The sequence below is a fragment of the Zonotrichia albicollis genome, chromosome 13 (assembly GCF_047830755.1).
Source record: "Zonotrichia albicollis isolate bZonAlb1 chromosome 13, bZonAlb1.hap1, whole genome shotgun sequence".
In the NCBI taxonomy this organism is placed as follows: Eukaryota; Metazoa; Chordata; class Aves; order Passeriformes; family Passerellidae; genus Zonotrichia; species Zonotrichia albicollis.
The window spans coordinates 17,514,206-17,529,313 of record NC_133831.1 but is presented as its reverse complement, the minus strand read 5'-3'; the positions used below and the strand labels follow the sequence as shown (position 1 = coordinate 17,529,313).

The 15,108-nt window shown below is 45.9% G+C and overlaps 1 protein-coding gene across 4 annotated transcripts; it reads right to left on the bottom strand.

Annotated features, from left to right (window-relative positions):
* Positions 1-5,281: 5,281 nt before the first annotated feature.
* Positions 5,282-14,051, bottom strand: C13H19orf12 (chromosome 13 C19orf12 homolog). Of its 4 annotated transcripts, none has more exons than XM_074551150.1 (4): positions 13,924-14,051; positions 11,824-11,957; positions 7,461-7,637; positions 5,282-6,349 (listed from the first exon to the last, which is right to left on the bottom strand). In XM_074551150.1, the coding sequence occupies exons 2-4, from the start codon at positions 11,840-11,842 to the stop codon at positions 6,087-6,089; spliced, it is 459 nt and encodes a 152-aa protein (XP_074407251.1). In that variant the 5' UTR covers positions 11,843-11,957; positions 13,924-14,051; the 3' UTR covers positions 5,282-6,086. The 4 variants fall into 4 exon arrangements, with proteins under 4 accessions (XP_074407251.1, XP_074407250.1, XP_005490134.2 ...); XM_074551149.1 differs by having other exon boundaries at positions 11,824-11,931; XM_005490077.4 differs by lacking the exon at positions 13,924-14,051 and adding an exon at positions 13,526-13,662.
* Positions 14,052-15,108: the final 1,057 nt, after the last annotated feature.

Here is a 15,108-nt window from a genome sequence, read left to right as displayed (position 1 = left end):
CCAGAGGGGTTTGGGTAAATGCAGACAGCAGTCAAAAATCAGAGCTGCCCTGGGCTCCTTTCTTGCAGAAAACTTCCATCAGTACCAAGCAGAATTGTCTGCCAGGGAGAGGGCAGAAATGGAGAGGAAATATTCACTGCACAGTTAGCTGGGTGAGAACAAAAACTAATTTTGGGAATCTACACCAATATCAGAAGAATGAGCTTACCTACACCCAGGACAGGCTTTACCCACTTCATAAGGAGAGGCAGCTGTGAGGGACTGCCAGCACCTGGGGGGGTACAGGTGAGGCTAAACACACACCTGCACTGGCTCCATGGTCTCTCCCACTGCCAACACTCAAGTCTCTGTAAATGCTCAGAAGCTGATTCTGATTCTCCAATTATTTTGCCTTAAGATTTCAGCACAAGGAGCTGCTCAGGGAGCTGCAGCAGGGCCAGGCAAAAATAAGAACTTCAAAGCTTTGTAGAATGAACCAAAATTACCAAGATTATTCATCATATCTCACTGACTGATTCCCCAAATAACAAACCCTTCATTCTGTTCTCAGATTACATGTACAAAGTAATCTGAGAGTGCTCTACTCCAAAGCAGCATGTCAGAGCACAGGACAGATTTAATTTCACCCTAATTCACTCCTGCCTACTGAAGCTGAGCAGGGAATAAGGAACACAAAACATTTGCATCCTGCTAGACACCCTGTACAGGGGCTAATTAGTTAAGGTCAAACATCAGTGTAAATCTTTCACTCCCCTGCCACAAAGAAAGTAGCTACATTTCAAAACTTAGCAGTTTCTTCTTTGTCCTGATTGCTGTGAAGCTCTGCTAACATTTCTTACATTCCTTCTTTGATGCTCATGTGCTGACTGCAGGAGCAGAGATTGGTTAGCTGCAGAACAGTGCTATCACATTTCTGTAACACATCATTTCCTACTGACAGATTACAAAGGGTTTAACAAAAAGCACATTCAGGATCTAGATGGGAAGTTACTCCAGGTCACCCGGCAAACAAGCAGAAGAGCCAGAGAAGGTGACAGATCTTCTGAGGCCCAGCAGAATGGGCTTGCCTCAAAGCCACACTGCTCTCCCTGCTGCCAGCTGAAGGGTGAAAGAAGAGCAGGGGCTGGGAGTGAACTGCAAAGGTGCACGTGTCCAAATGCAGTGTCTGTTCTGAGTGAAGAAAGCTGTAATGCTCACATTCAATTCTTCCTGCTGAACAGTCATCCAAAGAAATTAATACCTTCATTTTTGCAGACTTCAGAATAATTTTATATATTTACCTCGTAGGCTCTTCTGGAATTCATAAATCACACTTAATGAGAAGTATTAGCCCACACTTACTGCAATTACATGATGAATGTTTGATTTCTGGCTTACAGCCTGAAAAATACATAGATTTCTGTGATCTCTAGAAAGGTAAAGATGAAACCTCATGTTTTAATTAGGGGCTAATAGCTTTAGTTCACTTCAATGCAAAGGCCTTTGGTTTTTTAAAAGCTTTCCAACCCAGCTGAAAGGCTGCTACTCAATTAGTCTGGAGTTATACATCAGCTGATCAAGCAGTGACAGCCTAAGCTACTGCTTTCTCTGTAGGAGCTTTTAGCTGGGGGGAAATGCATTGCTTTGACATCCTCTGGCTGCACCAGCACTGCCAAAGTGCTGATGAAGACTGAGCTCAGCAGGTCCCACCACTGCAGCTACACAGGATCCAACCCTGAGCCTGCCCCTGATCCCCAGGGAGCTCTGCTGGAGCTGCTGCCACTCTGTGAGGAAAAAACCAGGAAAATCTCGTCTCTGCATGAATCTGTGCAGTTCTGAACAGCAGTAATAATTTTGGAATCAGTGATTGGAAGTGTGTGTATGTGAAAGCAGCAGAACAATGAACAGAGAGGCCTGTCTGGATAGTGAGGGATGCCATTCCATCAAATGGAGCATTCACTCCTGCTGTCCAGCCCCACAGGCCCCACACTGGGGAGAGCACAGCACAGGCAGCTCCTGAACAAGACCCTGCTCTGACAGCAGGACAGGCACAGAAGTCTCAGCAAACCACAAATGCCAGTCCTCCTGTCAGCCCAACAGGCCAAGGGGCTCACAGGAAGGCAGCAGCAGTAGGATATAAAAGATATCCTAAAGGAAAGAAAATATTTGTCCAAAAAGTTAGCTAATCATTGGCAATCAAGAAGAACCAGGAGATGAAGTGAGGATTTGAATCATCCTCCATGTGCACAAGCAAACCTGGCCAGACCCTCTAGCAGGTATGGCTGTCTCTTCCCTCATCCTGGGAGCCCTGTGAGCACCACCACACTGTGCTGCAGCCCTGCAAGGAGAGAGGCTGACTTGGAAAAGCTGCCCACGGAATGCCAGTCCCTGTTACCTTTCATAGTGCCTAAGAGGTGAGAGATGATGTGACAAATACAACGTGAACAGGCTAAGCCAAGAGTACCCCTCCTCTGTGGGGCACAAGGAAATGCAGCCCTGCAGGTAACAAACTCCTCACTGGCTGCCAGCTCCACTGTGGACAATCTGCCTTTGCAAACCAGCTGCTGCTCAGCTCACAAAATCCACTTGTCCCTCAGTAATCAAGAAGTAAACTGCCCTCCTCTGCCTGATTCTGTATTTTCTCACTATAATTAAATGTGACATGCAGCTGCAGTAAATATTTGTGCTGTCACAGCTCACATATAATAATCACCAAAGAGCCAACTTCTGCAGGGAATGCATATAAATTTTAGTCTAGGCTGTAGCTGGATTGATATTTTTAGTCTAATACAAATTCACTAAAGCTAGAAATTTGACAGAGTAAGAGCAAAAAAGGAATGCAACCTTACTTTCCATAGTGAAAGGTAGCTAACTGAGTTACCCAGATACTGAGGCAGCCTTGAGAGGCTGAGTTTAAGAATTAATCTAATTGCCACTAGATGGCACATCTCATTTACTAGTCTGTATCTGAATGTAGGACTGCCTTTTAAAAAAGCATGTATACTCCCTGTCCTTGCTAACAGAACACTTTGTGCTGCTTTCTGTTTCGAAATCAGAAAGCTTAAAAAAGCCCAAATTAAAAAAAAAAAAAGAATTTTTAACTAAAAAGTATACCATCTGCCAATGAAAACCTAGCTTGACTGTATCACATGTACAACCAAACCAGGTTAATAACCAGCATCACAGATGGTTTCTTTATGTAAATATGTACATCTCCCCATAGTGACTGTTTCAGCTGCTTCCCAAAGCTGCTGGCACTGTGTTACCTCATTTCCCAGGCAGTGGCTGTGCCTCACACTCAGCCTGGACATTATGCAGCTGGAATGTGTTTCAGAAGTTGCCATCCCCTGCCTGTGGCTGTTTCCAGCACCAGCAAGGGCTGCAGTGGTGGACAGCCATGTCTCCACCAAAGAGCAGCAACAGATGGATATTAAAGCACTCTTGTGCAGCTGCTCTGCTCCCTCAGATGATCAAATCTGCTGAAGGATGTTTTTAACTTCCCCAAATTCCCACTCAAGGCTACAGTGATATCATGGTGACCCCAATATGACAGCAATGGGGCTACAGTCAGAGCACTAAAGGTACAATTTGCTCTTCCTGCAGCATTCAGCAATATAAACTGTTACAAACCACTGAAACACAACAAAATCTTTGTGGCTGCCATGCTCATTTTCCCTCAGTAATTAAATATCAGGGTGCCCAACAGGAGTGGTCATTTCCTCATTCTCTCAAGTCCAAACTCACATGAGATGAGCATTGAGCTCATTTCTGTTCTTCCAGTGCCAGCAGTGAAATGTGTTTCAGACCAGTCTGCAAACTGACTGCTACCACTCTGAAAACCTGCCACCTTCCAAGGAGCTCCAAGAGCATCTGTTAAAGAAAGATACAGAGAACAAACTGTTAAATAAAGAAACAGAGAACAAACAGAAGTAAAATCCTTTCTCCTGGTTCTACTCCAGTCATCTGAAAACCTCTAGAAGTTAAATTTATTGCAATGACTAAGAGCATGCTCCTCTGTGGCATGAAGCTTCTGAGGAGCTGGGCAGCAGTGGGGTTTGACACGAGCTAGGATTGCTCTGTACAGAACTCTGATCTTCTGGGGCCTGAGTTCTGTTGGCATCCATGTGACATCCATGCCCCTTTCATACCACAGTGAAGGTTAAGAGTGTAGTTCCAATTGGTTTACAATTTCTGAGGGTGTAATAAAAAGCATTGCAAAAAATACTATTAAGAGTATGACAGGAGAGCAGAGGACCAGAGTAAAATGATCTAAACTCCAACCATGTCTATTACACTGGTACAAGTGATAAAAATCAAATCACTACCCACACTGGGGCCCAAATTCATGAATATCTGTAAAATGGGGGTTGTGATATTGATGTCTGAAACCACTGAAATTTGTAAAGGTCTGCTTAAATACTAAACACTATTAGAGATGAACTGGAATCCCCATTTTTCCTATGGCCTGCTTCACAATCAATTGTCAGCTCTGTTCATTCTGGGTTTGAACAGCTGAGCAGAGGATGCCAACTCCATCCCAAGGGATCATTCAATCATCTGCCACTGCTAGCAGTGTGTCCTTTTCGAAAGACTGAATTTAATTTGTGAAATAACCAAAGAATTGCAAATAAAACAACTGGGTTCATAAAAAAATAGTATTTTTAAATGGATATAGTTTGTAAAATCTTTTAAAAGTTGCAGTGTGTGTAATCTGCCAATAAAACTGAAACCCCACTGATTTCAGGCATGGCAATATGAAACTCTGACAAGGTTAGGAGTGCCCACTTACCATTGTTTTTCACCTCCTTCTCACATCACTGAAAAAGTGTTATCAAATGCTGAGAACAATCACTGCCCTGCATGCCACTGAATTTATCAAAGGCAAATGGAACCTGCAGGAGTAAATTAATCAAATACACACAACAGCAGCTTTGAGTTTAAAGCTTCACCTTTTAAACCTCAACTTATAAAAACCCATCACACACACACACAGAGTTAGATCTTTATCTTAGGCAAAAAATGAACTTAGCAGAACAGTTTCACGTGTCTTTACATACAAAGAAGGCACACCTGCACATTTCCCTGCCTACAAACTTGTCTTATGAGTGCCTTGAAACCCAGAGTGACCAGCTGGCTGGGTCACCCAGCAGCACAGCATTTGGTGCTTACAGTGCCAGTGCAGCTGGCACAGCAGCCCAGCCCAGCAGCACTGCTGCTGCCAGCTGCTGCCTGCCCACTGCAGGCCTGCCTGAGCTCCTCAAGTGCTCCTCTCATCTAAAGCAACACACAGACCACTAGGAGGTTTCTTATTTACATTTTAATGAAAACAGAGGACCAGCTGTACAGACTCAGTCCAGAAACCAATGCTCAAAGGACAACCTTCATCCTGGGGCTCATATAAAACTGGCAGATTCAGCTCCCCATTTTTTTCATGTCCCACACTCCCATTCCAGGGCACAGAAGCCTGGTGAAAACTGGATTGAAAGTGTTCACAGATTGTTTTCCTGTTACTTGAAATCTTGTTTAAGTATTTATTTCATTTCTTACATAAAGGATAACTCAAGAATTACAATAAAAACGTGACAAAATATGGACTGAGTATTTTAAATTCACAGTAATGTACTTCCTTATAAAACTTTCCTTTGCAGGGCTGAAACAAACAACAGGTAAAATTCTTCAGTGCCCCAGCTATTTTGGCACCTTGTGTGTCATTCACAGGGAAAAAAAAAATAAAGCACTTAAACAGAATCCATTCTCCTAAATAAAACAAACTGACTTTGAAAATTTTCACAAGTGACACATTAGCCTAAGAGCAGCATGATTCCCTTCAGCAATTTGAATTAGTCCTGGTGCAGAGCAATCCAAAATTACATAGCAAGTCTGTGTCAGGATAATGCACTAATCTAATACTATCTTTACAAATCCATACAAATCAGAAATTATAACAATAATGATAAAAATTTAAAAACCTCCAAACACCAAAACCTAACATCCCAAACTTAGATCAGCATATATTTATAATAAGTACTGATACCTAGCAATTGTTGAAGATTCACAACTATGGGAGTAAAATACATTCCAGCATAAAAATCCTGCTCTGTAGAGGATTATTCTGCATAGGTTAGTTGTGCTTTTAACTCATGGGTGAGGTAAGTGGTCAGCACTCCTAATACCTTTTCTGTGAGAGCAGAGTTTGACATTACAAGAGCAATCAGCTGAGCAGCATCAGTCCAGTCTAAGTTCCTGACAACAGCCATGGCTTCAGCACAGAGCTTCTGCTTCTCAGCAGGAGGCAATTCCATTAAAACCTGAGGGACTGACTTGAACTGTCCAGAAGTCATCCATCCAAGCAATCCACCCAGTGCTCCTCCTAGGAAACACAGTGAATCATCAGTCTTTAGCAGTTAATGTGAAAGCCTGCAATTCCATCCTCAGCCTTCACCAACAATGCTCCCACCATGATTAGAAATCAAGATAAAGTTGTTATCTGTGTCTGCTTTAACCAGGTTTATACACAGTTTTCAAAGCATCAAAAAGGATTTTAAAAGCTCTTTACATCCACAGCAACCATAAAGAAACCCTTTATACAATCAACACTAGTATAAGTGTTAGAAACTTAGAAGTGAAAGAAACTTAGAAGTGTTAGAAACAAGCTTAGAAACTAGACCCAAAGCACTCCCTGGGACACTCTCCTAGGGTAAGCTCAACTGCACAATAAAACCTTGCCCAAGGAAAACAACTGCCTCAGCAGTGTCATAATCTCTTACTAGATACTCCCAGAATGGTCAGAGCTTTCTGGTTCTTTAAGAGTCACACACTGCAGTGTCCTACACACCTGAAACCCACCCCTGCAGGAGCTCAGAGACCAAGCTCACCAGACACATCCAGCCTTTCATCTACCACGGGCACACCCTACCCTCCCCAGGTGGACAAGACATGCTGGGCTAAGTGGAAGGTCCCAGGCTATCAGGATAACAGCAGAGGGATGGATGATGCCTGTGGCTGCTGAGAAAGCAGCCCAGCAACCTTGCAGGGCTCCCCTCCAGCAGCAGTGTGAGTGCAGCACAGCAATCCACAGCACAGCACTGCCCAGAGCACACACGGCCTGGGATGGATGGACAGATGGAATGAAGGCAGGAAGGACAGAGAGAGAGAGAACCCTCCCAATGGAGAGGTGGCAGAACTGACCCTGCCACCAAAACTGCCACCCCCAGAGACTGTTCCTAAAAAGTCATCTAGGCACTCACAGGGATGCAGCTTTTCATTAGACAAAAGCTCTGAATTTGCAGCTTTTACTCAGTTAGCAATTTTTCCCATGATAGCACAGAAATACTTGAAAGCCTCTGATGGCTGAATTCATCTTCAAGGGAGTTTTATGAGAACATCAATAACTGATTTAGGGGCACTTAATGCAAAAGCCACTAGGAGCATTCATGTCTAAGATTTAACCCCCCTCTTGTTCCTAAGAGAAGCACACTCACCCACAGCAATTCCAGGAGGGCCTCCCAGCATGCCCCCCACAAAGGCAGATGCCCCAGTGAGCATGGCTCCCCGGCCAGAGTTGGCCACTGCAGCTTTCATGCCCTTCACCGTGGCAACGTGGCTGAGCAGCGCCATCACATCATCGGCGCGCAGCGGCATCCCGGCGTCCCCAAAGCCTGCAAGAGATCTTTGTGTTACCTGGTGGTCACTGCAGCTGAGACTAAACCTAGCTGCTAGATGAACCTGGGGGAAGATAAGCCACTAGGTCAAAGACAAACACAGGAAATACTAATTGCTTTCTCTATTGATTCTCAGAAAAGCACCCCGTGCAGCACATGCTGAAGGTTACCGAAAATGCCAACAAGATCTCATGTTAGACCAGAAAAGAAATGGGTTTATAAGAAATTGAGAGATTCTCCAGAATCAAATTCTTCAGTACATGGCTGCTGGCCTGAGCAATGCCCATGTGTGTTCAGCATCACACATAGCTCTGGGAAAAAGACAGAGCTTCACTCTACCACAACTAGCAGATTATAATTGACTCATCTGTCAGGTGTCTTCTCACTGTCCTAATTTTTACCACAAATCCATCATTTACTTTCACATATCAGTTCTTCTCCCTGTTTGGTTACATGTTTAAACACCTGCATGCTGATTTCTGAAGGCAGGGGTCTGTCTGTAGCTACCAAGAAGTGCCTGAGAAGTGCTGGAGGACAGAGCTGGTGCTGGGACATGAAGTGCTCAGCTGCTCTGGAGCCAGGCCAGCAGAAAGGCAGGGCTGGATGGAGAAGGCAGTCAGGACTCAGAGCACAGATGCCAGCAGAGTCTCACAAAGGAGCAAGCAGAGACACAGGGCCCCAGCTTGTGAAATGCAGTCCCATGTCCTCAGCAAGGGACAGAGACTTGTCCCTGAGAACAAGCACTCTGAGACCAAAACTTCTCCCCCTCAGTCACTTCCTGCTGCTGCTCACCACAGAAATCCTTCCCATTCTGCACACCAGCTGAGGAAAGGGCTTCCAGGGATAATTAAAAACTAACAAAAAAATATTCAATAGGATTAAAAATAAAATCACATTGACACAAGTTGCAGATTTCTCGTTGTACATGCAATGCCAGCACTGTAGAACAGATGAGCATTTGGGGTTTTTTCAGAAGCTAGAAGACCTCTTATCCCAGTGTGTGTGCAATACTTTCTCAGCCCAGGCCAACCTGTTTCAGAGTCATTCCAGAACAGATCTCCTCAGTGCAAAGTTAATGTGCAGTGGTATCATATTATTTTTCATATTAAAAACTAGCCACTGCAACAGAGAAAGCTTTCTTCTGCACTAAAATGGCTGAGTGCAAATCATCCATGGCACTGCAGATCCAGGCACTGCTGACCCTGAAGAAAGGTCTGGCTTTTGAGAAGGGACCACAGATGCTCCATAGCTGCAAGGAGGCCCAGCAGGAAATCCATCAATGAATTCTCTCACTACTTCATTCATCTCTGTGCCAGTCTCGAGGAAATATCCAAGTTCATCATTTCACCAGTGCTGCTTTTGGGTTCTTGGCAGGCTGCTGGCCCAGCAGTGGCTCAGAGTGGCAGAGTGTGCTGGGCAGTGCCAGCAGAGCCACACACTCTGCCCCCAGAGTTACACATTTTCTCATTCCATAGGGCTCCAGCTGCAAGGAATGAACAAATGGCTGCTCTGCCTGTCCTAGAGCAGTGGGGAAAACCCCCCCAAATACACTACTGGTACAGCTGCCACTGCCAGGCCTGGAAAGAGAGACATTTAAGTGTTTGTTTTCACCTTTCTAACCAAAGGTAAGCACCTTTCCACTCAGAGTGCCATTCACAGCAGCCCCCAGCAGGCTGAAGAGCTGCAGGATTCACTCCCTCCTCTCAGACACTGATTTGTGCTTGTGCTTCACCTCTGTGCAATGTCCCAGACTAACACAAAGTGCTGAAAACAATTTGCATCTCCTCTCTGGGCTAAATTCAGTCCATGTCTCACACAAAGCCCTCCAGGATGAAGGCTCTGCAGCACAGCTGGGACAGCACACCTTGGAGAGCTGAGAACCCAGGGCTCTCCCTGATGCTAAGACAATCAGCTTTGCCCCCTCAAACTGAGGGAGTGCTACAATTTCCCAAAGCAATCTGATTGTACCAGATGTGCAATGATGTTTTGTGAGCAGACACACCCACAGCTGAAGCACCAGGTTCCATCACTGGGTGGAAGCTGCTGCCCAAAGTCACTGCAGTGCCATCCTCCACAGGGCAATACTGAGAGGTGTCCTCACAGTGACATGGCAAAGGTGACCAGCTACCCTTCATTTCTCTGGATAAATAAAACACTCCTTAATAACTACCTTAAAGAGCAGGTGACCTAAAGTTAAAGAATAGCCAGGCCATAAGGCAAGTGGTCATCACACTGCTGCCTGGTGGTGTACAAATTTGGGGCAAGGCAAATTTGGAACCCATCAATCACCGTCATTATAAAACAGAAACTAACTGGCACTCCAGAAACTGAAAGTAGGTTTCCCATATTAAATTACTGACCATTTCACTCCCATCACAACTCCCCCATAGGGAATTTGCACTCGCAAAAATAACATTTATTTGGGCTCTTTTGGCTTGACTGAACAAGGCTCTTGGCATAGCAGAGTGGGTTCTGCTTAATTCTGGATGTGAGCATCACACTCAAAACTCTCAATGACTTCACAAGGACAACTCATTTTCTCCAAAATCTTACAGGTATTTCTATGATCCCTTGTCATATTCACTATAACTTAAGTCCTGCAGAGAACACTAGTGAACACAGTACCTGAGGCACAGCACATAAAAGGACTTTAATTTTAACAGCGCATACAGAGCACTAGTGGGAGCCACTGAAACATAAACCATGGCCTAACATGTAAAGTAACCCCAGATTCCTACATTTGGCACACAGGATTCTGAATTCAATTAAGAATCAAGATGATCAATCAGGCAATTTTCAGTGAGCAGGTATTTATTCCACCACACACCCCAGGCCATTAAAGGATATTTTGACAATACACTCACAAGTTGCATCACAGAGGCACCACAAAAGTGTTTAACTGCTATTAGGACAAGCAGCCCCTACCAAAAAACCAATTTCAATAAGTGTCAGCAGCCAGCCAGCTCGCTCAGGAAATCAAACAAAAGGCTTACAAAGTTCTGCAGCTACAAACCTCTAACACCTCACACAGTGGTGGCATCTGTGAGAAGCCACCTGCAAGAATGTGGAGCACAAAGTTGCATCTGACATCAACCTACTGATCAGAATCACAACCAAGCAGGAGGGGAAGATAGGCATGGTGCAGAATGCCACTGGTGCCACAAAGGAGCAAGGATCCTACCCCAGAACAGCACAGAAGGAGCTGTAAACTTTGTGTGTTAGAGGTACAATCACATGATAGCCAAAAGCATTTACAAACTCTGATGGTGTAACTGACAAGTAACTCAATGTGCAATTTGTTTCTAGCAACCAATTGTTCTCTACTGAATTCACCCACACATCAGGAAACACCAGGATTGTAAACCACTGGCTTTGGTCTAATGAAGGGATAGAAATGTCAACATCCATAAACTGTGTGCAGCTTTCAGAGGTGCTGAGTCCCCACAGCTCCTACTGACATCATGTGGTACTGAGAATCTTCAGCACCTCAAGAAAAAACAAACCGGAGAGTTCCAGAACATGAAATTGCTGACAAACCAAGCTCTGTTGTGCAATGTTTTTGTTCTACTGCAGTTTGATGGCTGCTCTCCTTGTGCCTTTGTGGTCTCCCCAAACACTCATCCCAGTTTTAGATTCTGTACTTCACTTGATGCTCCCTTGCTCACTCAGGAGAACAAAGTGAGCAATGCTCCTGCTCTCCCTGTCCAAAGAGATCATGTTCCAACATCTCAACTTTGAACCTACAGCCAGCAGGTTTTCTTAAGAAGAAAAATGTCATAGAAAGCAGTGAAACAACATCATTCCCAACTCACTGAAAGTGCTGCTAATACAAAGAACTGAAGAGGGTTCCCAGTGAACTCAGTGGTGTGAACCTCATTTCAGCTGCTCCCAGGTTAACATTCCCATCTCATCAGTCCACTTCCCCCTTCACCAAATGATGACTTCAGACAAGCAGAAGCCCTTCAGTTCCTGCACTGAGAGAAAAATGAGCCTCTTCCCAAATGCCCACAGAGCAGACATTCCCACCAGCCTGCCCCACCATGGAGCTGTGCTCACTGCTCCTTGCAGCTTCTCATGGGGGAACTGAGGGAACATCTCAGCCACGTGTACATACACAGCACAAAAACCCACCCACACAGCACATCCCAAAGCACTGGGAAGATCCAGAGATGAGTGCTCTTACCTGTGCCTGTCCGCATCATGGTGGGCACCAGATGGTGATGAACAGGAATGTGAGGGGACAATTCCTTCTGTCTCAACTGTACAGCAACAGCTCTCTATGAACTGCAACCTTTCATAAGAAATATGAGAACAGCACTGGAGAAAATCCAAACACAAGGTACTCAGAAACTGAGACAGCCTGAATAACACAACTTCACAAACAACAGTGTGCAGGACAACATCACCTGATTGACTGAACAGGCCAGAAGTCCATCAATAATTTCAATAAGAGCTGGTGGACAGACAGGACTCAAGGTACTGAGTCCATCTGCCAAGGAGGACAATCTCATCACTGGTGCCTACCCATCCTGTGAGCACGAGCAGCACCTGGCTGCTAAACCATCACTTTCTGAAGATCCTGCCTTTACAGCCTGGTCTAGCACTTGGAATCTGCAAAGCAGGTGGCCTGTCTGATAGAAATCATGACTGGCATCTGCAGCCAGTGAATATACCAGTTTTGAATCTGCTCTGCATTTGCAATTTTCATTTATTTTGCTAAGAAAGGTTTTACTCCTGCTTGGTGGCATAACAGTTAAAATATGCTTACTGCCATTCTCACCTCAGCATTTGGTCTTCTGCTTTCCCAACCACAAGAATTCACTATATTTACAAACACTTACTGTAATAATAAGCTACTGACTATATATTTACTCAAATTTCTTTCAGTTTCAATTATTTGAGATGGTAAGAAACCCTTGTATTTGCTAGACAACCTGAATTCAATTGAAATGCACAAAAGAGCATTTTAATATATTTTTGTAAGAACTGAGGCCTTAAGAACATTGCTTTCCTCCTGTGTATTTATCAAAGCATGTAATATAATCAAAGCACTTAATAGGTTTATTTAACACAAGAGGTAACAAATTCACTTATTAGATGAGCAAACTACTTGTAGGGACCTAGAAGCTGATTTTACAAGGTTCTTAGATGCCTAAAAATGCAGCTAAATATTCAGTGGGAATGATCTCATTCCACTGAGATAAAAGGAAATTTGGCACCTAACCTGCCTAGGGACTTAGGATACCCAGCTTACCTGGTCTGCTGAATTACAAAGCATCTGTGAAAGAACGGCTATAACTCCTTCTGCCCTTGAATTTTTGTAGACCTCATTCATTGTCCTTCTAATTAATAAACTAAGAACTACTCTTTCTCCACATTTCCTAGCCAGTTTCTCCATTTTGAAGGCTGTACTCAAAAAAGTTACAGGTTGCTTTCATCAGCTAGCTGATACTGAAGCCAATAATGTGACTTTCAGTTAAGAAAGAGGAAAGAGGAAAGAGCTGACACTCAGAAACACAAATCGCAGAGCTGTTCTGCTGTAGAGGTACTTAGCACAGCACACAGCAGTGATATCTTCAAAATCTGAACTAAGCCTGAAAATTAAAGATGTTTTCCCTGACTCATTGCAAAAACATAGAACTTCATCTCATTAAAATTAATCAACATGTTCTGAATGCTTTAAAATTTATTAAAAATGTTATGACTAAAATAGGCTGAGCATAAAATGTAATTATAAATCCTTTGAAATAGCCGAAATTTAATTACACTATAGCTATTTCTTTATTTATTTCCCTGTCAATTTCAGGTTTACTGTTGCTGAAGCATTGCTCCAGCCGCAGTGTGACTTGGAGAAACGAGGAATGACATGCTCATTCAAAACCCACCTAGACGTGTTCCTGTGTCACCTGCTCGGGGTGGCCGTGCTTGGGCTGGGTAATCTCAGAGCTCCTTTCCCACCATAATGACTCGGGGATTCTGTGCAGCGCAAGGGGACTTCAGTGGGACCTGAAGGTCTCTGGGGGCATTAGCGCCGCACCGAACCATGGCCCCAGGTCCAGGTCCAGCTCCGGGCCCGGCCGCAGGCGCTGGGGCGGCTCCCCCGGCGCTCCCTCCCCGGGCAGCGCGGCCCCGGCGGCCGCACCCGCGAATCCCGCGGGCCGATGGCGCTGCCCGGGGCGCGGGGCCCTCACGGACAGAGCCAGCGCCACGCTCCGCCACGCCACGCCACGCCGCCCCACTCCTTGCTTCCTTCCCTCCCGCCTCCCCTCTCTCCCCCGCCTACCTGCGCCGGCAGCGCCCGGCTCTCCGCCGGCCGGCCAGGAAACAGCGGTGGCGCCGGAGGAGGGGCCCCGCGGAGCGCCCGGCCCGGCCCACCCTCAGCGGTGCGGGCCGCGGAGCCCCCGCTCTGCCGCCCGCGGAGCCCCGTGTCCGGCCCGGCCCTGCGCTCAGCTCTGCCGCCCGCGGAACGCCGGGCCTGGGCAGCTGATCCCGCACTCCGCCGCGGCCTCGGGCCCTCCCCGCCTGCTCCGCCGCCTCCGCCCGCCCCGGGCTGGGAGCGCGGCTCGGAACGGCTCCGGCCGGCCACGGGCTGTGTGCAGGGCAGCACACGCCGTGCCGGGCCCGGAGCAGGCAGCAGGGCGGTCAGAGCGATGGAGCCTGCGGGGGAAGGCCGGGAGCGCTGGGGTTGTTCAGCCTGGGGAAGAGGAGCTTTGGGGTGACCGCACGGCCTTCCAGGGCCTGCAGGGAACTTGGAGGAAAGATACGGCAAGACTGTTCAGTAGAACATGCAGCGACAGGACAAGGGGGAATGGATTCACACTGACAGAGAGTATAGATAGGTTTAGATTGTAGATTAGTGCCAGGAAATTAATTCATGGTACTAAAGGCTTATGTCGAAAAAGGAGACAGAGGAGTAAGTAAAGCTCTGTAGCTTTTTTTGAATAAAGGGAGAGGGCATGCAGCATTTCCCATGGGATCTATGAAATTGCTAGAGGATGCAGCCTCCTTTTTATCCTGATTTCCCAACTGCATTTCCCCCCTCTTTCCCCACTGGCTGAAGTACTTGAGAGGTACAGACTTCCCAAATTGCCTATCACATAGCCTCTTCTAATGTGTATCCTGCTCTTTCTCTGTGAGTCCAGGAATTTAGCACAGCCTTGGGTGAACAGCTGTCTGTGTCAATTAATGGAATTCTTCTGGAATTTTTGGTTCCCCTCATTGCTTCTTTCACCTGTCAATATCTGGCTTAATCTACCAGCAGGCCCACAGTGTGTTTGTAAAGACACCTCCTTCTCATTGCTTTCATTACGAAAAATTCTTGGGTTGTGGTGAGGCATTGGAATAGGGAAGGACAGGCATTGTGGTTGCCCCATCCTGGAAGTGTCCAAGGCCATCCTGGATGGGCTTGGAGCAGCCTGGGAATGTGGAAGGTGTCCCTGCCCTGGCAGGGCGGTGGAAGATGTTCCTC

What these genes read in the sequence shown, in the direction of transcription:
- C13H19orf12 (XM_074551150.1), bottom strand. An exon ending in CCCTCCTGGAATTGCTGTGG is followed by an intron (nt 6,350 to 7,460) that starts GTGAGTGTGCTT and finishes TGTGTTTCCTAG; the next exon opens with GAGGAGCACTGGGTGGATTG.